The sequence below is a fragment of the Lissotriton vulgaris genome, chromosome 6 (assembly GCF_964263255.1).
Source record: "Lissotriton vulgaris chromosome 6, aLisVul1.2, whole genome shotgun sequence".
NCBI lineage: Eukaryota > Metazoa > Chordata > Amphibia > Caudata > Salamandridae > Lissotriton > Lissotriton vulgaris.
Genome location: NC_141694.1, coordinates 1,414,316,755 through 1,414,344,645, shown reverse-complemented (window position 1 = coordinate 1,414,344,645; position 27,891 = coordinate 1,414,316,755). Strand labels below are relative to the sequence as shown.

Sequence of the window (27,891 nt, the reverse complement as noted above, 5' to 3'; positions counted from 1 at the left end):
GCTTCTTTAAAACAAAATCGGTCTCGCCTTTACAAGAGTTTGAGCTATTGGCTTTGTAAATGATCATGCCTTTTATTTATGTGTTAATTAGCAAAACAGATAAATAAAAGGCATTGCCATTTACAATGGCAATAGCAAATGCAAGACCTATTGCAATGCAAATGCTTGTTTATAATTGGCAAAGGAACCATTCTTTGAACCCAATAAAGTATATTCAGCCCTTTTCAGGCATGATGGTATTAATTCTGCTCATTGTACGTACTGAACCTTCCCACACTTCTCTGTCCAACTTTTACAGCCCCAGCAAAACGCTCCCGCCACGCGCAGGTATCTAATCAGCCTAATTTGAGGTGTATAACCTATAACTCATACAGGAGTGCCTGAAGGCCTTCGTGTTCTGTATCATCTAGGATCTCTGCCAGTGCCTGTGGGCAGCTGTAAAAGTGAGTGATGTACTGAGCAATTATCGATAGTATGGCTGTTTTTATTTCTATAGAGTAAACTGGCTAGCCCAAGGACATTTACTCAAAAGAAAAACGCAGCACATCTACTACCAACTGCAGTGCACTGAACAAATGAACTATGCCAAACAGTATCTGGAAGATCAACATGCTATATGGATAACGCGCATAATACCTACCTGACAACATGGAGAGGCTGCCAAGATATCATAGGTATACATTGTGCCCAACTGGTGCCAGCTGCCATCCCATCGGGATTTACATTTGATACAGATGATTTTGTGAACGCCTTCTAAACAGTCTACACAAACCGCATACAGGTGCATAAGCCTTCCTGCAGGAAAAAAGCAAAAGGTAATGTATTCAGGTAAAAATTAATGAATCCGTAACCGGCACAGTTGCTTTAATTTAAAGACATCATTTATATTTCAGAATGCATACCTTACTTTGCGGATCCTCTGACCCAATTTTGGGAAACCTTGCTACCCTGAATGCACGGTACAAGAGCATCTTAAAAAGGATGTCAGAAAGCAAACTCACCCATCCCATCAATACCCAGCTACCTGAAGAAGTGAGACATATTGTACAAAATATCTGCTTTCAATTCATATTCGACCACAACAATTGCACTCATGGTTCAGATGTGCTCTGTGGTTTGCAGAAAGGTGACCCTCAAGTTTAGGTAGACATCTGCCTTTTGTGGGTTAAGCAGGGACTTCTCCTCCGCTAAGGTTGAGGAGCGTCGCCCCACTAGTTAAAATGCAGCTAGTGAAAATTAAAATGGTAATAAACATGATTACCATTTTATTTTTCATTGGCTCCACAATCCCCCGTCCCCAGCCGAATCTCAGGACAAGCCTGGGCCGCTGCTGACTGGAAGCAGCAGAGGGGAGTGCTGGACTGGTACTTTAAAATGCACATGTCTCTTTGGCCACGGTCTTGCGATTGCCATCCAGACATGCACACTTTAAGCCTCTCAACCCTGCTGTCTTGGACAGCAGGGTTGAGACCGAGTAAAGACCTGTAGCCCCTTTTGGAGCGCTGAGAGAGCCTGCTCCATCCAATCCTGGTGCTATCCTCACACATCAAGAGAGCAGCATTAGGATTGGTCAGGGGACCGGGCTGGGGCTCACTTGAGGCGAGAACAACACCGGAGCAAGGACGGAAGTAAGTGACTTTAATTTCCTTTTATTAATTTATTTTGTCTGTATGTATCCCTAAATCACCGACAAGTATTACATTACCATTTTAAAGTTAAACATTTTAACTTCAAAATGATAATGTAATGCATGTCGGCATGATGTTAATCTATTTTACTTTTTTGCCCGCCTCACCACTCTCCATCGCAGGCAGCCGCCACTGGAGGTTAAGATATGTGGTAAACATCCACCAGTCTGTAAACATCTATAGTTTGTGAGAGGCAACAGCTACAGGAACACCAGTAACAACGAGGGAGTACAAGCTGAACTTTATAGGCGATCAGTTTGATATTGAATAACTTGAATATTAACTTACGTATGATAAAACAACAATACTATTAGTACTACGGATAACGCTTGCTTGTAAACAGCACTTCTGCAAATTTTAAGCTAAGTACATGACAGATGTAACTATTACCCAATTTAATCGTACTAAATTTACTGAACTTGGCCCACTTGAAAGCTGATTTTGACTTCATGGGATTCAAACATGTGATCTGCAGATCACAGCAGATGTCAGTGCCATGTCTTAACTCAGTGCGCCATCCCGCCATCCATGTTCACACCCTTCACATGTCACTGAATAAATAAGGTATTCTTCCTAGATTGCACCTCAAAATAGATGCTTGCAACTATTAGCTAGCAAGCCTAAACCTGTATTTCCCCCCAAAAATTTGAGTGAAGAATCACCACAGATGGGTTGATGACATGATAACTGCAAATTAAAGAGTGAGCCATTCCAGTTTTAAAAAGTAATTTGAAGAGCCACTGAAATGTGCCTGCAAACATGGCACTGCTGCCCCGTTGGACTCTCCCCCTCCATCTCTGTTCAGGAAAAAGTTCATAAATTCGTTTCACTGAATATTTTTAAATACACATATTAAAGTATGCTTAATGCACATAGGGTACACAGAAAATGCAGGTTCCATACTGACGGTCAGGGAAGCTTCTACTAGTTGTGGCTACTCTGTCGTTGACAAAAAATAATAGACTAGTCGAACCTAGGTTACACAAATCCTCCTGGGGATGTTTGTGTAATTCCCTATTCCGGTCTCGTGGCTGTCACTCTTTCGTTAGTGCACAGGCACTATAAACGATACCTATCACAGAGCACAACACACAGACAGGACATGACGAGACGCGCTATGACAACTATGCACATTCATAATTCTTCTGATAAGTATTTTAACTCACGAAATAAGCAGTGAAATTGCATTCCACTTAAGAAGGACCAAAACTAATCATAATTGGAAGTATATCTTTCAAGCATGTTCACTTTAGCTTCAGTTTACATTGCCAGAGCGGTGAGCATGCCTGACCTGCTCTGATAGATGCCTAGAGGAAGGCGACCTACAATCAAAGGAAATATGCTCAAGGATGGAGTCGCATTATCGGGGCAGGATTACCTTCCTGCACAGACAAAAGGCTTGTGTCACAGAGCTACTGCTGCTTTTCAGGCAGGTTCTTCAATGAGAACACTGCACGCGGCAACTCCAGAATCTAATGCTAGGATACTGTGAAAGAAAGCTGTAGCGTCTCATTAAGAAAGAGAAAGATACCGGTGAGGTGGTCCAAACAAGGTTTATTTGAAGGATTCTCAAGTACAGAAACATCGACCCCAGCCACAGCTGACAGGCTGTCAACACTCTGATGACAGCTAATCGCGGGCGCTCGCCTTATAACGCTCCCAGCCGTGACATTCTAAATGATGTCACCAGCCACTCTGTTGCCTCCACAGGTTCTATGACCCCTAGATTGCATAGTTTTTCTAGTTCAGCTCTAACTGCCTCCTGGATTGCTATGGGGAGGTTCCTTACTCTTGCTACTACTGGTACTGCATGCTCTTTCAGTTTTATCTTGTGGGAGTAGTTCTTTAAGCACCCTAGTTCCCCACTGAAAACCTCCTTGAACTCTTCTTCGATGCTTCCCCAAGATTCACCTACCTCCTGCTCTAAAATCTGTGGGGTTTTGTTAGGGTTGAGGTATACCCCTAATTCTTTTTGGGCTTGCCACCCCAGTATGTTGTCCCCCACTGAGGATACATAGATCTTAGATACCGTCAGTCTATCCTTGTAGCCTACTGTGCCCCAGAAATAACCTTTCATGTAGATGGGTTGTCCACGTAGCCCCCCGGCCTTACATCCATTTTACTCAATTTGAGTTTTCCTTTAGCCACCCTTTCAAATTCTTTGGCATTAAAGATCGTAATCTTGGAACACGAGTCAAACATAGCCTCCACCCTGGTCTCTTCAACCTTTATGGTGTCCTTAGGATTGCTGACTTGTCCACTCTGCACCTGCAGGACGATGTCATCGCACACCCTTGTACCGTTATCCTTCCCTTACTTCTTATATCCCTGACCACTCCTGCAGTACTATATAAAGTGACCTTTCTTGCCACACTTACTACACGTGTATTTCAGCGCAGGACAATCTTTGTCACTCGCCATGTGTCATTGCTTGCCACACCTATAGCAGTTGCCTCTGAAAGACCATCTTACTTTGCTCTCCTTCTGTTCTTTCTGCACAATCTTCTGCTCTTTGACTGCCAACACTCCGTCGCCTTCTGCCACCACTTCACTCACCTTGCCCTTGCTCTCGCTGACCTTACTTTCACTGTCTTGTTTGATTTCACTTACACACTGCATCATGTGTTCCACTTGCTTGGCAACTATGAGCGCCTCTCTGAGTGGTGGGTCATCTTTTAGCCACAACTCTTCACGCACACGCTCAGTTATGCACGCTAACACAAACTGGTCTCTGATTCTTTCCTAACACGCACCCCCAAACTTGCATGTGGCAGCCAGTTTGCGTAGATCTGAGACAAAGTCTTCGATCGATTCCCCCTCCTTCTGCCCTCTTTTACCAAAATGGTATCTTTTCATAATAGTGCTAGTTTTGGGAAGGTAATGTAAGTCCTATTTTTTAGGCTAATTTCGAATTCATTCAACCCCCTAGCTTCATGTGCACTTAGCTCTTGGAGATCCTCCAACACATCTTCTCCCTCTAACCCTAAATAGTACGATAGCAATGCTACTTTTCTTTCCAAACCCATATTCGGTCCACAGACAACTGCATAGTTCCTGAAGACCTTCTTCCTTTGTTCTACTTAATAGCAGGCTCCCCTGGACTTGATAAAAAGAAAGGGGGGGCGTTACATTCTGCATATTTGCCTAGATAAACTGCTTTGCTAATACACCCACTGTGAATTCGCAATAACCACACTATGCGTGTCTAGATGGGGATTACACAAAGAGAAAAAAACAATAGTCACACTTTGCTATATCCGCACGAAGTTGCGAACAATTCTCTCTTCCTCACAATGCCAGTTTTCTCTACAAGTCTCTCTTCCTCACAATGCCAGTTTTCTCTACAAGTTGGCAGATGAGGGTAGTACACCCAGGAGCCCACTGGATGGCGCTGTTCCTCACTGTGAATGCTTCCTGGCAAGGTCTTTCTCACAATAAGCAAGGTCCCTGTCTTTTATTACAGTTCCATTTCCCTTTGTGCGACAGGAACTGCCAGGGAACAGTGAAGGCACACCCCCAGTCACCTCAGGCTACCTTCTCCAATGTGTGGTGTAAGAGTTCCCAATAAGTCTCCTACTGCTTGGCGACTGCACTTCCTCACACATCGACCGCTTGTTCCCAGGCTCTAGTCAGGATCTACAACCCACAAAGACCTAGCAGGGTGGTTTTGCTGAGGTCGCACAATCTCTGCCAGCACAATGCGTCGTGCGGTGTCGCCCCTCACCAGCTGCTCCTCACTTACTCCTGCACAACAATCGCCGCCAGATCCTGCTGCCTCATCCCTCCATTGATGCAATAGCTTCGCCAGCACTTCTTACGCTGTGAACTCATAAAACAGTACTAGCTGGTTTAAAAAAAAAACAAATTTTTGCTTGCCAAAGTGACCGTTTGCCCTTCAAGTCACTATGCTGATACGCTGCGTTGGAAAATGCGCATCCCAATCAGCCCACGATTCCACTCACTGGGTTAAGTCCAACATTTGCCCAGGTATTCCCACGTACTTTTACATTGCTTGCTGGAGGGGATGGCAGCTCCGACCTCCGTGACAGTCTTTTGGACCACAGGTGGAGCGGGTGAGTCTTGTCCTACTCCCTCGTCAGTGGCGAATACCGCATCCCACTGCTAGTTACTCCCGGTAGGACCTCCGTGAAAGTCTGCTGGATCACATGCGGAGCGGGTGAGTCTCGTCCTACTCCCTCGTCAGTGGCGAATTCCGCATCTCACTGTTTGTCACTCCCGGTTGGCTATTTTCCTCTTTTTCCTTTTTGTCAAGGTGGGCCAGCGTATCAACTGGTTTCCGCTCTGTTCCGGTTTTCTTTTTTTTTTTGCGTGCTGGGGCCCAATCTGTCTTTCTTTAGTCTCGTTGATCCTCGTCGCCAGTGTAGCGTCTCATTAAGAAAGAGAAAGATACCGGTGAGGTGGTCCAAAGAAGGTTTATTTGAAGGATTCTGAAGTACAGAAACATCGACCCCAGCCACAGCTGACAGGATGTCAACACTCCGTTGACAGCTAATCACGGGCGCTCGCCTTGGAACGCTCCCAGCCGTGACATTCTAAATGATGTCACCACGACGCGTTCCAAGGCGGCCAAAGGAATAGGAGGGTGGTGGATAAACATACCTTCACTATTAAGTGGGAGATACCACAAAAGCTCTAACAGAAAACACTGGGGAAGACAGGCTGCGAAGTGGATCATTTGAAATACTTAGTTATAGCTTCAATTTGCACGTTGGTGTGAGGTGGCCATCTAGGAATCGTTTTTCTTCATCCCCCCTAAAAAAGAAACATGAACTACGGCCATTTTAGAATTATTTTAATCCAAAAAAATCCAAAAGGGCCACAGTGCATGGATGCTCAGCGGCAATCGTTGAATTCTTTTTGTAATAGTTTAAGGAAAATGTTCCATTCCAAGACGGGTTACTGACATTCCGAACTGTAAATTAAAATATAAGATATGTGAGGGACGTTGCGCAAATGGGGACGAGCGACGGGATTGTGCAGCTGCTGGGCACTCAAAAATAGTTCTTTTTTCTGGGTCAAAGATATGCAGCACTTCATTTAGAAGACCTACGTGATCAAAATAAGGCTAACGGTAAGATGCACAGAAAGTGTAAAAAAAAAAACACCAAAAATGAAGCCTATGAATAATTAAAGTGCAGAAAGAGAAAGGAATACTAAAAAAGGTTGGCTAAAACTGAAAAGATCTGCCTTCAGGAGCAGGGGCCTAAAACATCTTGCTAACTTAAATATTATCTCTTGAAAGATTTGTAAAAGTGATGGGAAAAACTTTAAAAACAACTACTCCTTGTCACAGAGGAAATTATGCTTTCACCAGGAAAAGTGTGAGAAGTATTATGATAAGAATGATGCCAGAGGTGCTATTGTATTAGCACAGTGGTTCAGAGTAGGGGTGGGCGGAATTTGCGTAATCGCGTTACACAAATCTCTGCGAAATGGTAAAAAATATCCTCAAACACGCAGAAATCGCGGATTTGCTTGTTCGCGATGCTTTTTTACTGTTCGAAATCGCTGTTTGCGTGCTCGGGGGAAAATATCTCGCAAACACGCATTTGAGACCTCAAACAAGCAAAACATTTTGAGAAGTCGTGGAACGCAGAATTTTAGGCAATTTTGCGTTCTACGCGGATTTTACCACCCAGGCCTAGTTCAGAGTAGAGTCAAATTACAAGGGATAAAGAAAGCGGTTCAATAAAGGAGCAGAATTGTTTTGAACTACAAAAAGGTTGGGTTGGGTTGTAGTTGATGGACCTAGAAACTCCCAAGCAGAAGCAACTCCTTAAACTTTAAGATAAGACAGACGTTATAATTTAGAGATACACTCTATGCAACAGCAACAAGAAAACAAGCACTGGCAAAGCCAATGGGTTTAGTCTTAGCAAGCATATGCCATTGTTTTTTAAATATTTTATTCCAATGCTATGTCACAAAAATAAAAGAAATTAGCTACCATCTAAACAAGGCAGCCATGTGTATTGAAAAAAATATATATTTACTTTAACAAAGAACTATTGCATATCATTTTAACACTGCACAGGTACTTCATAGCAAGTAGGCATGTTACAGAAAAGTATGATTGTTATTGATGATTTACATCCCAAAATCGATGGGGTTTTAGCCCCAGGTGAAAGCAACCCATCAAAGTGATGTTCAACTACAGAAGTCTGGAGGAAAGATGCAAGCTCCTGTTGGCTTATATGGAATATAGATGGGGTATGCAGGCTTCCACTGGGATACTAGTCTCTACCCGGTGCAACACATAAGAAAGCACATCATAAAAAGGGGGTTATCTCTCTAACGCCAGAACCCACTGACAGAAACAACACATGTAGATCTCACTTTCTTTTGATGCGCTACAAACCAGTAGTGAGAGAAACAATGCATAGGGCGGTAACTACATACACCCTGTACTACCGCTTTATTACCTCAGTACATTTGTAGTTCAGATTCTCTGACTGACGGAAAGAAGAACTAGTAACCAAGAAGAGTTCCTCCACAGAATATAGTCATTTAAAGATTTAAAGTAACATGACGACTGTCTCAGGCCCCAGCAATATAGTGCTATTCTGCCTAAGGGAAAGATAATTTTTAAGGCACTTATGCATCTGTAAGAGGGTAACAAACTCTTGAACTCGCAGACATCTGGGATGTTACTGAGATTACTGAGATCAGGATGGATATCTTGGGAACACTGATTTTTTTTTTTTTAAATAGTCAGAAACCCAATAGCTATAAAATACACATGTATCGCCAACTACTATAATAGCTCAAAGATTGATGTGCATGATACATTAAAAGAAACGTTTTATTAAATTGTGGTTATTCAACCCAAGGAATAAAAAGACTGATGTTCACATTACTGTCTAGACAACAAGCAGAGATGTTGCGGTCCATCTACAACTCCATGTAGTTGCAGATGGAGTTGAGTGATGCATGTGGAGGTTCCTACAGGAAGAACCTAACCATTTAAGTACAAAGGCCCTGGCATCATCTGGAATCCACACTAAGAAACCACCTGATAACACTAGAGGTAAGAAGGCTCTCCTGGATAATGACCAAGTCTACACAAAAAATATAGTGATGTTGAATAAATATAAGGTTGCCTGCGAGGAAGCACCCGCAGTCATCTCAGTGAACAACGTGCATGTCCAGCTAAGGCAGACACGAAGTCTATAAGAATGTAATTGTTTTTAAGAGTGTACGGTCATCCTTGGGACCTGCCTGACGGTCTTGGTGGCCAAGAGCTTCTATGTGTCAAATCACCTCTTTTAAGATCGACTGAAGCTAGATAAAGTGAAAACTTAAGCTAAAAATGAGAAGACCAAGTAACAAATTCAGTGAGACATCCTTTCAAGAATGCATGAACATATTCTCTCTCTAACATAGGGGTCATGATCTGCAAAGCTTGATACAGAGAAGTCAAATAGATTTGTTGTGCTCTGCTCTAGATGCTGCATTTAGTTAACCCGGGGAAGATCTGTAAGTTGTCTTTGACTCGCCCAAAGGAAAGCCTTGAGTGATGCTCTTACATTCAACGTTACTACAATTAGGTTGCATTCTCTGCAGTTTCTGACAATAGAAACACACCCAGGGCTGTGAGGTTTTACAAAGAGGTTCAAGCAAAATAGCTGCGATAATTGTCTGTCATAACTACTATCCTGCAATGACTTAGAATCTCGTCCATCTATTTATTTATTTATTTATTTGCTTGTAAAGCGCCTGAGTCAATTCCCGAAGGGATATCTCTGCGCTGTTGCTTATACTGGACAGTTTACTGTACGATTTGAGCTGTACGGGGGAAGTTGACTAGCTTTATGGCAGGGTAAAGAGGTAAATTTTAAGTTTTTTCCTGAAGGGTTCAAGATTACTGATCTGTTTCAGTTCAGTGGGTAAGGAGTTCCAGAGGATAGGTCCTTTGTAAGACAGGGCTCGACCGCCCTGTCTGGCTCTTCTTATCTTTGGGACCTGTAGCAGCTGATGGTTGCTTGAACGTAGAGTACGTCCGGGGGTGTAAGGGACACATTTTTCTTTGAGGTATTTGGGGCTAGTTCCAAACAAGCATCTGTGTATCATACTACAAATTTTTAATTTGATACGCTGCTTTACTGGCAGCCAATGAAGTTGGCGAAGTAGAGGACGGGAAGGTGTTCTGGGAGGGGCATTGAGAGCCAGTCTAGCTGCCGTATTTTGGACAACCTGAAGTTTATCCAGCTGTTCCTCATTTGCTGATAAGTATAGACCGTTGCAGTAATCCATTCTGCTTATTATAAGGGTTTGTATGAGTGTTTTTCTATGATTGTCTGGCAGAAATGGAAAAACGCGTCGCAGTAGCCCCACCACGTGGAGGCAAGCACCTGCCACTTGAGTGGTGTGCTCCTTGAGCAAGAGCGCCTGGTCTAGTTTGACGCCAAGGTTTTTTGCTATTGGTTTGGGGTTGGGGACAGGGCCTAACTCCAGGGGCCACCATTCTGGGGGCCAAAGAAGAGTTGCCCCCCCCCCAAACAGCATGACCTCGGTTTTGGACACATTGCATTGGAGGAAATTCTGAGCCATCCAATGCGCTACTGCTCTCATCCCATCCGCAAAGGTTGACTGAATTGCCGGTGTGAGAGTTTGAAAGGGAAACAAGAGCTGGGTGTCATCAGCGTATGACACCGGAGAGAATCCATAAGATCTTATCAGATTTGCTAAGGGGGCCACATAAATGTTAAAAAGCGTGGGGCTAAGGCACGAGCCCTGTGGCACTCCCTTAGTTAACACCCTTGAGGGTGAAGAATGGGAGCCAGGCTGACACCTTGAGTACGGCCAGAAAGGAAGCTTTGCAGCCATGATAGAGCCGTTCCTCCTACCCCCACATCACTCAGTCTTTCGAGAAGAAGCTCATGTGATACCGTGTTGAAGGCAGCGGACAAGTCTAACAGCACCAAGATCACTGAGCCCCCCCTATCCAGTGACATTCTGATGTTATCGGTCACGGAGAGGAGGGCTGATTCAGTGCTGTGATTGGGCCTGAAACCAGATTGGGATAGGTCCAGGCCCTCCGCTGCCTCGATGTATTTCGACAGGTGGGTGTTAACATGCTTCTCGGTGAGTTTACGGAGGTAGGGTAGGAGGGAGATGGGTCTCTGGTTAGATAGGTCAGACCAGGGAAGTGTGGTATTTTTCCGAATGGAATTGACTACTGCTTGTTTCCACTCTGATGGTATCTGTCATTCTCTAAGGGATTGGTTTATAATGGTTTGTATAAATGGGCCTAGGAAGGAGTTTAAAGGAGCCATCATTTTAGCTGGTATGAGGTCATTAGGGGAGCCTGATTTTATGTGGCTGGATAGGAGGGGGAGGTCGGTGTCGGAGACTGGGGGAAAAGAGAGTAAAGATACTTTCTTTTGTTGCGGTGTAGTGGGGACAGGGTTGCCACAGTTGGTACTGGTGGCTTTCAGGATTTTATCATATATAGTATCAATTTTACTCTCGAAAAACAGGGATATCTCATTACAGAGTGGCAGTGTGAAGTCATCCGAGCTCACACATGCTGTGGGTTTTACAAAGGATTCAAGAATCTTGTATAATTCCTTCGAGGAATTTCCTGCCTCTGACAATTGTTGGGCCAGACTGTTCTTGCGGGCCCTTCTGATGTTTTTATAATATTTTGATTGAGCTTCTAAATAAGCTTTCCAATCCTCTTCCAGGTGTGACCTCCTCCATTTTTTTTCTAGTCTTCTACACCCTTGCTTTTCAGTTCTTAATGTCTCTGTGTACCATTTCTCCTGTTTGTGTGTGGGGAATTGTTTATGCAGTTTCAGCGGGGCTAGCATATCTATTGCCTCTATAAGGGAATCATTGAATTTAGTGTATCTTCTACCTTATCTGTTTCATGGAATTTGGGTTTTTTCCAGATCTTCTGCAATCCTTCTGTTGTGACTTTGTGCCACTTGCGCCGCCATATTGGAGGAAGAGTTATTTTGGATGGCCGTTTGTTTGTTATAGGGAGGTCAAATTCTAGCAGATAGTGGTCTGTCCAATCCAACTGAGAGGTAGTTTTATAGGGCAAGGTGGGGCAGTTCGAGAAGAGTAAATCTAAGAAGTGTCCCCCTTCATGAGTTGGACCGGAATTCTGGAGTTCTAGACCTATCGTGGACATATCAGCGAGCAGAGATTTTGTTTCCGTGAGTTCTGGGTTATCTGCATGTATATTAAAATCTCCTTGGAGAACAAAGTCTTCTTTGGCTCTGAGGTAAGGGGCTAGCAGTTCCATGAGGGCAAGGGAAAACCCTGTACATGGTCCAGGTGGGCGGTATATAAGTGCTCCTTTCTTGGCTATTTTAGTAGAGAGATTGATTCTGAAAGTTATAATTTCTAGTGTGGGACAACATTTTTTTTCTAGTATGGTGACTTTCAGATGTTCCTTATATATGATGGCCAATCCGCCTCCTGTCTTAATGGGTCGGTCCATGTTTAAAAACTTGTACCCTGTAGGAATTCCTATCGTAATAGCGGGGGTTGTATGGGGTTTAAGCCACGTTTCCGTCAGGAAACACAGATCTGGCTGAGATGTGTGGAGTAAATCCCATATCTGAAGTTGATGTTTGGGCATTGAACGTACATTCAGTAATAGGCATTTTAGTCCATTTTTTGTGTTTGCTTGCCTCCAAGATCGTGGGTTCTGAGTGAATTTGGTGGTTGGCTTGAAAGTGGCATTTATTGCAAGAAAACGGGCCTTCTGGAATTGGCCATTTACCATTAATGCAGTATGGTGGGTGGGCTGGTTTCAAGGCCAGAAGATCTGAGGCGGAATACCTGATATTTCTCTGTGGGGTATCTGCGTGGAGCATAGCCCCTGGCTCCTGGCACCGTCCTGGCGCGGATGGGCGCGGACGGGCAGCTCTTTGGCGGGTCTTCGGCGGGAGTTCGGCTGCGCACGATCGCTGCGCGCTCCAGAGGGGGCGAGGGCTAAATAGCCCCTGATATTAACCACTAGAGCGCTACCCGCTCCAGTGAAAGCAGGAAGTGCCTGAAGTGTGTGGCTCTCACCTGTCCGCCCTCCGCACAACGGTAATAATTACCCTGTCGGAACGAGGCGGACAGGAAGTAGAGTTGAACCACCACTCCTCGCCGCGATGACTTCTAGCGCTATGTGATCAGCCCAGGAAGTGCAGTTAAGTTTAAAACAATGTGCGCGTTTTTAGTCAACACACACACGGTGAATACATTTTAAAATTGCCCAATTGCACGCAAAGCAAAGCTGTGAGCATATAAAATTCAAAGTCGCTTTCCAGCATTAAATCGCTAGTAGCGCTGTACCAATTTCAGCAAGCGGGGTTGGAGACTCTGCCACCGTCTCTTGCCGCGACCGCTCTGTGTATGGTGCTCAGCCTAAATAGCCCCTGATATTAACCACTAGAGCGCTACCCGCTCCAGTGAAAGCAGGAAGTGCCTGAAGTGTGTGGCTCTCACCTGTCCGCCCTCCGCACAGCTGATATGATATGATATGATATGATAGCTGGTCTTTAAATCTCACCTCCTAGTTGTTGCAGTAGCAACCCACTGAGATTAGATTCACAAGTCTCTGCCTCAAGTGAAGGCTGGAATCTGTAGTAATATCTTTCAATGGAATCAGTCAAATTTAACTCCTCTAGCTTTGCAGATGCAGCCAGTGTTTGAATCTTGTTTCGTCACTGGAACACAGACATGCACAGTAACAACCCAGAGAAGTAGAAGAATTGTAAGACAAATCAGAAACTGATTTCTGTAATTCCACTCCAGTTCAGCACATATCCCTGGCCACTTGGATAATGTCCTGTTCGCAAGGGCGGGCAGGTTCTCTAAGTATTTGGAAGGGACGACAAAGCCTTTTCTTGATCGGGCGGACTTAAAAAAACTTAAATTCAAGACAGGTCGTGGTGTCCCACATGAAAGTAGTGAGTCATGTGGCGGTAACCTTCTTTCTTACAGCTCTATCGCTGTCCAATTTGAGGAATCCATCTAGGGCCACGTCAACTATGGGCCTGTCAAGAAACTTAAACAAACTCAGAATAGAGGGGTGAGCTTTTCCAGAGGGAGAGGGGCCCTCTGGAACACAAGGTTACATGCGGACTCAGAATGCTTTTATGAAGGTGTACAGTATGAGACGTTTTATGAATGTCTAGAAAGTACAAAGCAGGAATGACTAGGCCAAAATCAAAATGTGTATTAGTTGTAGGCCCTCAGCATGTCCAGAGAAGAAGATGAAAAGATCCCTGTTGTTAATTGTATTCTTTCCACTTGTACCTTCCTCCTTCCCCTCCCTTCCTATGTTAAGTGGAACGTTCCCACTGTGTGTTCTCGAGGGTGCCTTAGAATGTTCAGCGATGCTTGTGAGGCACCTAGGTTGTGACAGGATTGGAGCAGAGGAGACCGTGAATAAAGCTTACCTGAACCCTTCTGGAATCTGTGCTTCTTCTGGTTGCTGACCACTTTTGTAACACTGGTGACGAGCTGGCTTGCGTAAGGGGGGCAAACTCCGTCTTCTCCCCTTCTCTTTACTCCATGTATCACATGCTGTAACATTCTGATTTAAGGTATTGTTTTGAATATTTTTACAAGCCGCCTCACCGTTGAATCCTGCGACACATTGTCTCCCCTTCTGGTCTTCTGGAGAACTTTGTTACTCTTGCCACAACCCGATATTGCTGAGGATTCAGTCAGCTGTCTGCATCTTCAGAAGAGAGTTCACGACTCGCCGAGAATCTAAATTCCCTGTCTGGCATAAAGACTATGTCATGGACACCTGAATAGTTTTCTTCAGAAAGTCTTACTTCTCTTTGGCTATCCTCACGTTTCACTCTCTCTCCTTCTGGACTTTCAATCTTTCCTTCTATGCACCTCTTTTTCTCCTCCTGTTGTTTCCATAAGGGGAAAGATGTGTTGCAATTTTATTCTTTCCACTTGGTACCTTCCTCCTCCCCCCTCCATTCCTACGTTAACTGGAACGTTCCCACTGTGGGTTCTGGAGGGTGCCTTTGAATATTCAGCGATGCTTGTGAGGCGCCTAGCCTGTGACAGGATTGGAGCAGTGGAGACGGTGAATAAAGCTTACCTGAACCCATCTGGAATCTGTGCTTCTTCTGCTTGACGACCACCTTTGTAACAATCCCATTGTGCATACAGGGATCAGACAGCAAACCAGAACGCGGATAAAGCCAACGGTTGTCTTGGGCAGGGAATTCTCTATTATAGTGTCCCTCGGAGGTTTGCACACTATATGGTGGGATTCTCAAGAATTGTAACATCAGATCTGACGGTAGCCATATTACTTGGAGCAGCTCTGAATGCCTTATCCTGGAGTTGACCAGAAGGTAGAATGGGGCAGCCAAAAGGACTGGTTCTCAAAGGAACGTAAAAGGGAATGTATGTTCTAAGTACCCAGGGGCTTCTCTCAATACAAAGTGCACAATGGGAAGCTGAAAATGTGTTCTTTTGTGCCTTGGTTCCTCATGCAGCCTGTCAGCACATAAATCCTAACACATTTACTCACCCTGTTTAAACCCCATTGTACAAGTTCTTTATAGCGCATTTCTGCCCCATCGACAGGAGGACTGGGACACTAAAAGATGGTGAAGAAACGTCTGTGGACAATGTTGCTCAGTTCCTCCAACCATGAGACCGGATATCCTTCGATTATGATGGGGGGTGGAAGTACCACTGCTGGATATTTTAACAGAATAAATTGCATCTTCTTCTGGCAATGACAATATCTGATAAAACTGAGAGTAAGATACAAATTATTGTAAATTCTCCATATAACTTTTGTATCTAATTTTGAATGACGTCTCTTTTATTTTAGATTCCAAAAAGTGAAAGCACCACTGAAAATAGGGAAAGTAAAAGATCATCATTTTAAATCCTCTCCATGCCGATATGTTGGGTCTTACTTAAATGCTGAAGTCTCTGCCTAGCCACTGCCTTGTGTTAATTGACCGCTGCTAAGAAACATGCACTGCATTGTCTGAAGTTAGAGGGATCCAGACAACAGGAGTAAATCTACAAATAATGGGATACCTGGCGATTTACTGGGGCTTCTGTGGAATGTATTATGGTGGGTGAAGAGGGGTCTGTGGAAGGGATTCACATGTGAATTAAAGTAGTAACACATTTTCTAGGACTAAGAGCAAATGCAAGTTCTACGAATGTGTGACACAACTTTGCCAATGCCAAGACTATAGAACAGAGGTCACTTTGAGTTTATTTTTCTTCGGGGACCATCTACCTGTCTTAACAATAAAGCTAATGATTGAAGCCACTAAAGGGAACAAGAGGGCGCCTCACTTGTCATGGAAGAGAAAGTTGGAACATCAGTTGAGAAGCATTTCCCTATGTCATGGGGCAGTCAGTGGTTAATGGGCAGAACATGTGGCGGACACTGCGATGCTCCACTAGCATCCAAGGGCCTCACGTACTACTGCACTTCAAATGGGATAACCAAGTTATTTCCTGTGTACATGCGACTCTCCAATGGTAGCGAGGGAGCGCAGTCATGCTTACTCTGGGGTGGTAGAGTCTTTAGAACTCAGATACTATTTAATACAACTAATTACTCCAACTCAGATACAGCCGGGCCCTGTTCCCTATGGTCACAGGTTCAACAAGACTTTTTCCAGGAAGTGACGCTGGATTCACATCCACATTGGATGGCCTCCTTCATCTTCAAATCCAACCCTTCCTGTGAATCAGTCCTTTTTCGGAATAGGTCTGGCACAGTTGTTCCAGTGAGGAGGAACCCAATGATTGGAAAGGATAAGAAATATATAATTTATAATATCCCTAGGACTAAGGTACCCGGTGTTAAGTGAAAAGGCCTTCTTTAGGAGTGGTCCTGCAAACAGGCCATTATTTCCCTATCCCAGGGTTACCAATACCAGAAGCCCCGGTAACCTCCGGGTAGGGTTGGGGGTGGCGTTACTGGATGCAGCCCATTACGAGTTGGACCCTCATTGGCCGCTAAGAAATGAGGCATTATGTGGGGAAATTTGTAATTTTGGGTCCTATTCCCACTGTAATGCCTCATATTGGTAGTAGACAGCAGCAAAGATGCGTGGGATCAAGAGAAAGAGCGAACTGATAGGGAAGGTCTCTATTGTCATCAATGTTTGTAAATACCCTTAGCAGGCAGAGCATCTCCTCAAAAACAAAACACGAGTGGTGGAGAATGACCTTTAACTCTTGCTAAATATAGAGTACACTCTTGTTTACAAATGCTAACAGCTAGCTGCTTATTGCACATCTTACACAACCATTTCCAAATTAGGTTGTAAAGATCAAGTTTTAATATTCTTTTCAGCATGATATCATAAATCAAGTAAAGAGGTTTTAACATTGCTTCTTAATGCAGTAACTCCCATTTCAAAAGTTGGCCCATGTGTAATTTTCATTATGTCTGCATAATTTGGCATAATTTCGGGACTTTTGCATTTCAAAAGTTATACATAACATCAGAGTTTAAACCATTACTTTAGCTTGCATAAATAAGATGTCAGTAAGGGCAGAAAATACTATAGTGGGAGCATGCAAACAACATAATCGATGTATGGTAACAGTGCGAGCGGCCCAAACGTGAGAACCATTTGTTGAATGCGTTAACATTTTTACTCAACCGGGCCACTCAAGTAAATTTTGAGCATGAAATGTATATTTTTTATGTTTTTTGGGGGTTGCACAGAGTAAGTGCCGTAAAGAGTGAGGTTACTGTGCGTACAGTATCAACTTCGTCTTGTGCTTTATCATTTTTTTCGGTCGTTTTGGATTGGTATTTTGGACTGAAAGCATTGCTCTTCCTTTGTCTAAAAATTGCTACATCCTCTACCCTTGAAAGTTGGACTTTTTAATATTTCTGGAAAATCAAGTAATTCGAGTGGAGTTTGTTGCAAAATTTTTGTGTTGGGGTGAAAATTGAAGATACAGGGGTTTCTAGCCTTAACAAATGTCTTAGAAATCTGTTATTTATGTTGGTGCTAGTGGCCAGACGTGAGGTCTGTATAAAATGGGTTAACCCCAACCCCCCTACAGTGGAAGAATAGTTAAATTCAGTCATTAGGATAAACAAGCTGGATAGGGCGGGGAAACATAGCAAAAGGCTGGAATTTTGGAATAACTGGGAACAGCATTGGTTGGAAAGGGAGTAAATATCCTTGATGTGGTTTTCTCGCGAGGTCCTCTGATTAGGCACACTTTCAGTTTTGAAGTTTTGGTTACAGAATACAACCTCTGGGGAGTGGGCATGCTGCTTAAGAGACGCCTAAAAAGCCGATAGGATACCCCCAAGTGGATTAGAAATGATCTAGGTGTCGGGGAAGGGCTACAGAAGGTACAGCTAGTCAAAAAGGCTCCTATTAGGTGGTCAAGTTGCTAAAACACTCCAGTATTCAAATTCTTTGCTTGATGAGGACTAAAAAAAAAAATGTTTGTGTTGGCAGGCGCTGCTAATTTTGCTGCTTTTTTCTTATGTTTGCTCATTCTGTTTATTTTTTGCTGATGGCCTGGAGTTTAAGTTAGGGAGGAAGCAGGCAGGCCCACATGAGATTAAGGGATAATGTACATTATTGAATGGTGGAGGCCTACGGTTAATATTATTTCCAGATTTTCCCTGTGTTTTTGCAAATTTTGTCCATATTTGTCTTTACACTGGTGCATTTTACTTATTGAGGCATAGTCTGCTGTAGGCCTTGGAAGTCATTTAGATTGCATTTTTTCACTTTTCGCAGCTTGTGTGCTAAGGATTTTTATTTGTATGTGCCTCTTGGTGTCTAGGGGAGTGGTGGCCCCAGACGTCCAGGCCCATGTAGCTAGACATTTTCCTTTCTTCTTCCCCTAGTACTTGCCCACCATTTTTGTTTGTGTTTCCATTTGGTTTGCAGTTGGATTTATTGTTGGCTCTTTTCTTGTGGTGTACTAGGCTCACAGACATGCCACATTACATTGTGGTGTATATTTGTGCAATCGTTTTTGTTTGTGTAGTGAGAGGAAGGAGCTCTTGCTAGGTCAGCCATGTTCTCTGTGCCTCCTTCTTTGCTGGCCATGAGGCAATAGCCATTTGATGAGAGAGAGAGAGAGAGAGACAGTGAGAGAGAATGTGAAAGTGTGCATCTTAGATATTAATAGAAAACCAAGGCATTTTTGTTATTGTTTTGCTTTTTTCTCCAATATATTTTTTCTGATAGATTTATTTTTGTTAGTGGCATACTGCAGTAGGATTTGGTACACAGTTGTTTTTAATTAATTTATTTGATGTCTGCCTGCCTCCCATGTACACTGGAGGGATACCAGATATGAATAAATGTATTAACATGCTGCCTGTCTCCCATGCCTGCAGGTTTGCAAGAGGATATTACTAACGGAGTCAAAGAGGTGTCCAAGGCATATGGGGCCTCTCAAAGAACCCCATGATGCCATCCACAGGGGCTCCATGCACCCTAGAGGTACAGCATCTATTTATTCATTTATAAGATTTGAGCCTGCCCTCACCCCCAACCCTGATAGGGGACCTATGTGTCCTGGCACAAGAGGATTTTAGTGAGACGGAGAGAAGCCTGTGAATTAGCTGAAACAGAGGTCCAGATACCTCTCTGCTAAGTGTTTCTGCTCATGCTGCAGTGCTGACCCGTGCACGAAGTAAAGAAGAAGATAGCCCTAAAGAAGGAAATTTCTGCCATGAAAATGGCCATTGAGGAGAAGTTTGTTGTCAATGTCACCACTAGCATTAAGCCATCATTCTTTTTTCAGGCAATGCAGCATACCTCCGGCACCCTACGCTAAGCAGGAAGAGGCTGGGAAGAGGATCACTTCTGGCCCAACAACAGCACCTCCACCATTACCAAACCAAAACAGATGTCTCAGCGCTGCAGTTATTGCTGAAGGCAATGAATCGGAAACTAAATCGACGCAGCAGCAAATCAAATTTGCATCACAGGAAATTCAACAGCAACCAGAGTCTGTTATTTCTGGCCTTCCGGAGGTAGGAGCAAAGCAGAAAGTGGAGTGTGCTGCTGAGTAGATGTTGTTCTGACTGCCCTTCCATACGACAAACTGGGTTCACAATCGCCTGCAAGAAAAAGAAAGAGCCACCCTATCTTTTCCAGGCCCCCTTTTAATGATCTTGATGTGGATTTTCTCCCGACTAGGACCCTCCATGAGAGACATGGGAAAATAAGGTTCCCGAAACCCTGAGAATTGAGGGAGATGATGAACCAGAGATAGTTTAAGTGGATAGTGGAACAGAACAGGTGTTTCTATTCAAGCTCCTCGGAGTAACGTTGTACGACTAATACCACAAAGCTTCTATCTTTTAAATGGTGCTAAAACCTGCAGCAACCACCACCAACCCTACCATAGTAACTGCCCGCCCAAAAAAAATGGCAACAACTCGTTGCTCCACCAAAACCGGTTCTTAAGGCACTGGCTGGATAAAAAAGTTTTCTTAGGGTGGCAAGTGATCCTCCTCGAAATGGCCTCCCTGAATTTGTGGATGAATTCTGTAGTAAAGGAAGTGACAGAGTCCACTGTAGATATAGGTTCCTTTAATGTAAGTTCCTTCCAAGATTACAGGTACAGAAGTAAGACAGATAAAACCCCACCAGGAGCCAGCTCTCATCAGCTCAGCCTGAGTAGATCAACTGACGTTAAGAGCCAGAGAGTCACCCCAGGCATTCTATGATGTCATCAACATTCTAATCAGTAGAGCACCACAGAGAAGTAGTTTACTACACATCCTCTCTCCTTAGAGAATGAGAAAAGAAAGAAGAAAACATAGACAAAGATACCTCAAGTGTGACATTTGCATAAAAGTACAAAAATGAAGTACACAAATAAATAATGTACAACAAGTACTGCATGAGGTATGATTAGCATGAACAGAAATACTATAATCATAAGTATGAGCAGAAATAGAATAACATGCTAAATTTTGGATGGAAAGAAACCACTAAATGCTACTATATGCCACATCCCCTTCCCTTAGAGTAAAAGCATGGCATAGATGAATAAAGAGCAGAGTAGCAAAGAAAGATGGTCACGCTCACAACTGGGTACACCAGAGAGAAAACCCCCTGAAAAAAAACAAAGGCGAGCGTAGACACAGACCCTTTACAAGCTCCCCTAACAAAACAATCTGACAGAGAAAAATAAAAACTCCTCACCCAAAGTCCCACCGACATGAAACCCTTGGCCACGAATCTCAGGCAGGTAGACTTTGATGGAAGCAGAGTGTCAAAAAGCAATGATGTTAAACAATCTCCACCAAAAATAGGGAACACAGGGTACTAATACTTAAAATCACAACCTCCCCAAAGTAGGGTACACCACAGGAAAGACAACCTGGGAACAGAAATAGGGCATTGACTACCCACAAATCAACAACCTCCCCTCAAAAGGGTACACCGCAGCGTAGTGAACCTGGGACATGGGGCATGGGCTACACACCACTACCACAAAAAGCTAAGAGAAATGGGCTTTGACTACCCACAGACACAACCTCCCCTAAGTAGGGTACACCACAGGATAATACCTGGGAACCAAAATGGGGCATGGACTACCCACACAGACAACCTCCCCTATGTAGGGTACACCACAGGACGATACCTGGGAACCAAAATGGGGCATGGACTACCCACACAAACTACCTCCCCTATGTAGGGTACACAACAGGACAATACCTGGGAACCAAAATGGGGCATGGACTACCCACACAGACTACCTCCCCTATGTAGGGTACACAACAGGATAGAAAACCTGGGACCAAAATTGGGCATGGACGCACAGACCACTACCTCAGCAAACTAAAAGAAATGGGCATTGACTACCCACTCACAGACACAACCACACAACCTCCCCTATGTAGGGTACACCGTAGGACCATATTCCTAGGAACAAAAATGGGGCATGGACTACCACCAAGCAAATGATGCAAACTCAAAGAACCCAAAAGGGGAATTGGGGCACTGACTACCCACACACACACCACCAAGCACACACTTGAGAAAACAAACCTTAAAAATATGGATGAGAATTGACTACTCAGCAACATCCAACCAGGACATGACCAAACACACCATACATAATTTAAATTAGAGCAAGACAAGTTTGCCACACACCCCTTTAAAAAAAAACTATATTGAATAATGTGCAATGGGGCATTGACTACCCACACACACACCACCTAGGGTACACTTGAGGAAACCATTGGATCATGACCTAACACAGAATACAAAGTTAGAATAAGAGCAACACCAGTTTGCCACACACCACTATCAAAATAAGGCTAAATTGAATAATGTGCAATGATAAATAACACTGGCTCCCGTGAGCGAAATCTCACCCGGGATCCTTTGACACAGACCACACACCAAGTAGAACGTGCATTAAGTCCACAAGCTTCGAGTCTCTGTAAAAGAGCTGTGAGTCGAAGCGTTCTTCATGATGCCGCCCGTGTAACCACCACATACACGGGAACCATGACGATACCAAGACAACCACCTCCTCGCAGACAGAAGTCATCTTCTGTTCAAATGGTAATCCCGGAAGAACGTGAGAAAGTGTCTGTGCCGGCAAAATCAAAATGGTAGCACGCAGACTCACGGCGTGCCGAGTGGCTCACAGCACGTCTGAGCAGAGGAGTGTTGGTCAGCAGCTGTAAGTACGTGAAGGTAACGAAGAGTCACTGGTGATGTCAGAAAAAATGGCAGTACGGAGGTAAGGGCGCGCGCTGTGGCCTGAAGAAGAATGCAGCACGCTCTGAGGATTTGAAGTCAAACCGCTTCGCGGCAACGAAACTCTGCATACACCATGCGCAGAATAAAAAAAAAACGATGTACTTTAATAACACTTTCCAGGTCACACAGCCATGGTCACCGCCCCTCCAAATACGTGCAAGAATTCACCATAAGGACCGCTCCTCAACAACAAAAGTTCCGCTTGTCCCCACTCGCTGCACAACAGCTGAACACAGTTCATGGACAAAAAAAACGAGCTTTCCCACGACGCCGGTCCCCGAATGAGCTCACCTCTCACCGGTCACAATGCCTTCCTCCAAGGTGCAGGGACAGTGCACCGAGTGTAGACAGGATGCCTCCCAAGTAAGCGCCCGCTTCACACACAGGGCAGACACAGGCAGAGAAGGCATAGGCTGTTAAAAGGTCTCCTTCCACAGAGAAAGGCGAACACTTCGGTAGAAACTTAGATGACAAGACTTGCTGTACAAGGACGATTCCCACACAGGTTGAAGTGTATAAATGAATTCCACAGATATGTGACAGCAAAGTCTTGAGTGATGAAACCACAAAACACTGAGGATGCAGGCTGTCCAGGTAGATTAGGACACTGGTGGGGTCAGCTGGGTGTTACCTTTCAATTCCAATTTGGAGATTTAAAAGTTCTTAATGTGTTTAGTTCCTTTTCTTGAATTTGCCTTTGTGCTTCGTTCACGCGTAGGTTCCTCCTCTTAAAAACGTCGCCAAAATGTAGTAAAGGAAGTGACAGAGTCCACTGTAGATATAGGTTCCTTTAATGTAAGTTCCTTCCAAGATTACAGGTACAGAAGTAAGACAGATAAAACCCCACCAGGAGCCAGCTCTCATCAGCTCAGCCTGAGTAGATCAACTGACGTTAAGAGCCAGAGAGTCACCCCAGGCATTCTATGATGTCATCAACATTCTAATCAGTAGAGCACCACAGAGAAGTAGTTTACTACAAATTCTACTTTTCAAAATAAGCAAGCACTGGCAAAGCCAATAGGTTGAGCATATGCGAAAACTACTGGTGTTGTCAATGTTTTATTAAGGATGTTGTATAGCAGCATGGGCTGCTGTGCAACATGTCGAGCTATTTGGCTTTGTTAACGTTTTGTAAAGATGCTGTACAGCAGTGTAAGCTGCTGTGCAACATGACTCAAAAATAATAAAAACAAAGAGCTATGGTGCGGCCAGCGTTGATCGCGTTATAGCTATTTGTTTTTATTAACTTTAAGACATATTGCACAGCGGCCTGTGCCGCTGTGCAAAGCAGTGTGGGTGTTGGGGTGGAAAGCAACCCTTTCGTCTGGGGAGAGGATGAGGCATTACAGCCAGTGCTGGCGACTGTTGGCGCTGGGGAACCAGGTTTAAATCTCTGTGTCAGCTCAACATCCCGTGTTTCTGGGCAATTTACTTAATCTCCCAGCGCTTAAAAAACAGAAATGAATATGTCTTTGTGTAAAAAAACTAAAATTAACGAGTCCTTGAGTAATGTAACTGGTCCTCATGTAAAGCGCTCTAATACCTTTGCACTATGTACATTTTTTTTTTAAAGCAATAACATAGAGGAAACAAAGGCGGAACGTGATTGGGTTAAAGAGAGCTGGGTTGCTGAAAAGTTAAAAAAAGTATCTGAAGGAGCCTGTGGCAGGGTGGAAGGACACTAGCCACAGGAATCAGTACTTGGTCCCTGCTCCATGGCAGGGACGAAGACTGAAGCCCAAGAGGAAGCCGGAGACATCTACAAATAGGAAGCAAGAAAACCAAAGTAATATGAAAGCCAGTAAACACAACACGATAATGGACGGAGTGCTGAAACTTTTCAGCCACTCACCCCCAGTCACAGTTTTGGGTTTAATCTATCGTTCATTTGTTCACTATGCCACCTCATTTTGGGCCCAGCCATATGCAAATCAGCCTTGACCCTGTTCCTCATGAGAAAAGTCCAACCCGAGCTGCCAGGCCAGGTCCACCCTGGACCAGAAACAGGCATCCTGCTCGATACGCCACCGGTTTCAAGCTAGCCTGGCTGATATGGGGTTATGCCCCAAAATCGGTCCCAGGATGCTTGTTTTCTGGTCCATTGAGGACCTAGCCTGGCAGTTCAGGCTCGACTGTTCCCATCGGGAACCAGGGTCAAGGCTGATTTGCATATGGCTGGGTCCAAATTAAAATGGCTTAGATAGCAAAAGAACGATGGATTAAACCCAGATCTGTGACTGGGGGTGAATGTTAGTGTTCAACATTCCGTTCATCATCTTTTAGTGTTGCATTTTTACCCTCAGTGGGAAGGGTATGCCCAGACGTGGGCCCCGTGCTCTCTACTCTACCGGTTTCAAGTTAGCACGGCTGATGAGGGGTGATACCCCAAAACCAGTCCAAGGAGGCATGTTTTCCAATCAAGGGAGGACCTCGCCTTGCAGTTCGGGCTGGAATGTACCCATGGGGAACAGTGTCAAGGCTGACTTGCATATGGCTAGGTCCAAACTTGAATGGCGTGGCAAGCAAAATAACAATGGATTAACCCCTTCGGGGCTAATGACGAGCTGGGCTCGTCATGGCGCTTACCTGCGGTGCACTGATGACAAGGCCAGCTCGTCATCAGCCCCACCCTCGGGGGAAGCGCTGGCGCTCCCTCCGAGGGTCTCCGGTCCTCGTTGTTTTGCTTGGGGCGGCAGTGGAAGACCTTCCGCTGCCGCCCCCGCCCCCCCCCCCATGGGAATCCCAGCGCACGCTGACATCATCAGGGATTCCCAGCGCTCGGGAAGCTATTTGCTTCCTGCGCGTCTGGGGAAAAGGTGAGTTTCTAGTGTCTGGCAGGGGTTTGGGGCAGCGAAGAGGCATCAGGGGAGAGGAAAGAGTTTTTCCTCTCCCCTGATGTCTCTTTGCAGGGCATTTCTGCCTCACGATTGCGCACAGCGTCGCGATTGTGCGGCGGAAATGCCCCCACTAGCACCAGGGATGTAATTTTAGATTATAAGAAGCGACCCCTTGGGCAAGGGTCGCTTCCAGGCGGGCTGTGATAATGTTTTCGTTTTTCTGCCTCCCCCTGGGGGCAAATCGGCCCGTTTTTTCGGCCGTTTTGCTCCCAGGGGGGGGGGGCAGAAATTCCCCACTAGCACCAGGGTTGTTTTTTGAAGCCAAGATGGCGGCCATATTTTTTGTTTATGTTTTTCTGTCCCCCCTGGGGGCAAATCGGCCCGTTTTTTTTTGCCGTTTTGCCCCAGGGGGGACAGAAAATGCCCACTAGCACCAGGGATTTTGTTTTTAGCTTTTAGGAAGCGACCCCTTGGGCAAGGGTTGCTTCCAGGTGGCCTCCCACTTAACTTTTTGTTTTTCTGCCCCCCCCCTGGGGGCAAATCGGCCTGTTTTTCGGCCGTTTTGCCCCCAGGGGGGGCAGAAATTTCCCACTAGCACCAGGGATATTTGTTGGGGCACTGTGTTTGTTTTGGGAAGCGACCCCTTGGGTAAGGGTCGCTTCCAGGTGGCCATGATTGTGTTTTTGTTTTTCTGTCCACCCTGGGGGCAAATCGGCCAGTTTTTTTTGCCGTTTTGCCCCCAGGGGGGGCAGGAAATACCCACTAGCACCAGGGAATTTAAATTTAGTTTTTAGGAAGCGACCCCTTGGGCAAGGAGTAGTGCTTGGCTGGCGGTGTGTGTGGAGTGGCGCTTGACTTGCAGTGTGCGTGGAGTGGTGTTTGGCTGGTGGTGTGTGTGGAGTGGCGCTTGGCTGGATGGTGTGCGTGCAGTGGTACTTGGCTGATTGTGCACAAAGTGCTGCTTTGCTGGCGGTGTGTGTGGAGTGGTGCTTGGCTGGATGGTGGCATGGAGTGGTACTTGGTTGTCTGGGCACGGAGTGGTGTTTGGCTGGTGGTGTGTGTGGAGTGGTGTTTGGCTGGCGGTGTGTGTGGAGTGGTACTTGGCTGGATGGTGTGCGTGGAGCGGTGCTTGGCTGGCGGTGAGTGGCGCTTGGCTTGCGGTGTGCGTGTAGTGGTGCTTGGCTGGCGGTGTGTGTGGAGTGGTACTTGGCTGTCGGTGTGCGCTGAGTGGTGTTTGGCTGGCGGTGTGGGTGGAGGGGTACTTGGCTATCTATGCACGGAGTGGTGCTTGGCTGGCGGTGTGTGTGGAGTGGCGCTTGGCTGGTGGTGTGTGTGGAGTGGTACTTGGCTGTCTGTGCACGGAGTGGTGCTTGGCTGGTGGTGTTTGTGGAGTGGCGCTTGGCTGGTGGTGTGCGTGGAGTGCTACTTTGCTGTCTGTGCACCGAGTGGTGCTTGGCTGGCGGTGTGTGTGGAGCGGCGCTTGGCTGGCGGTGTATGTGGAGTGGTGCTTGGCTGGTGGTGTGCGTGGAGTGCTACTTTGCTGTCTGTGCACGGATTGCTGCTTGGCTGGTGGTGTGTGTGGAGTGGCGCTTGCTCGGTGGTGTGCGTGGAGTGGTACTTGGTTGTCTGTGCACGGAGTGGTGTTTGGCTGGCGGTGTGTGGGGAGTGGTACTTGGCTGGATGGTGTGCGTGGAGCGGTGCTTGGCTGGCGGTGAGTGGCGCTTGGCTTGCGGTGTGCGTGTAGTGGTGCTTGGCTGGCGGTGTGTGTGGAGTGGTACTTGGCTGTCGGTGTGCGCTGAGTGGTGTTTGGCTGGCGGTGTGGGTGGAGGGGTACTTGGCTATCTATGCACGGAGTGGTGCTTGGCTGGCGGTGTGTGTGGAGTGGCGCTTGGCTGGTGGTGTGTGTGGAGTGGTACTTGGCTGTCTGTGCACGGAGTGGTGCTTGGCTGGTGGTGTTTGTGGAGTGGCGCTTGGCTGGTGGTGTGCGTGGAGTGCTACTTTGCTGTCTGTGCACGGAGTGGTGCTTGGCTGGCGGTGTGTGTGGAGCGGCGCTTGGCTGGCGGTGTATGTAGAGTGGTGCTTGGCTGGTGGTGTGCGTGGAGTGCTACTTTGCTGTCTGTGCACGGATTGCTGCTTGGCTGGTGGTGTGTGTGGAGTGGCGCTTGCTCGGTGGTGTGCGTGGAGTGGTACTTGGTTGTCTGTGCATGGAGTGGTGTTTGGCTGGCGGTGTGTGGGGAGTGGTACTTGGCTGGATGGTGTGCGTGGAGCGGTGCTTGGCTGGTGGTGAGTGGCGCTTGGCTTGCGGTGTGCGTGGAGTGGTGCTTGGCTGGCGGTGTGTGTGGAGTGGTACTTGGCTGTCGGTGTGCACTGAGTGGTGTTTGGCTGGCAGTGTGCGTGGAGGGGTACTTGGCTATCTATGCACGGAGTGGTGCTTGGCTGGCGGTGTGTGTGGAGTGGCGCTTGGCTAGTGGTGTGCGTGAAGTGCTACTTTGCTGTCTGTGCACGGAGTGGTGCTTGGCTGGCGGTGTGTGTGGAGTGGCGCTTGGCTGGTGGTGTGCGTGGAGTGCTATTTTGCTGTCTGCACGGAGTGCTGCTTTGCTGGCAATGTGT

The 27,891-nt window shown here is 45.8% G+C and overlaps 1 protein-coding gene across 2 annotated transcripts in view; it reads right to left on the bottom strand.

The window, feature by feature from the left end:
• The window catches only part of HECA (HECA ribonucleoprotein granule regulator), a 242,980-nt gene that overhangs the window by 55,479 nt on the left and 159,610 nt on the right, over positions 1–27,891 (bottom strand). For both annotated transcript variants that reach the window (XM_086927562.1, XM_086927561.1), the window contains exon 3: positions 641–795. In XM_086927562.1, the coding sequence (XP_086783688.1) occupies positions 641–795 (155 nt within the window). The remainder of the gene's footprint in view (positions 1–640; positions 796–27,891) is intronic.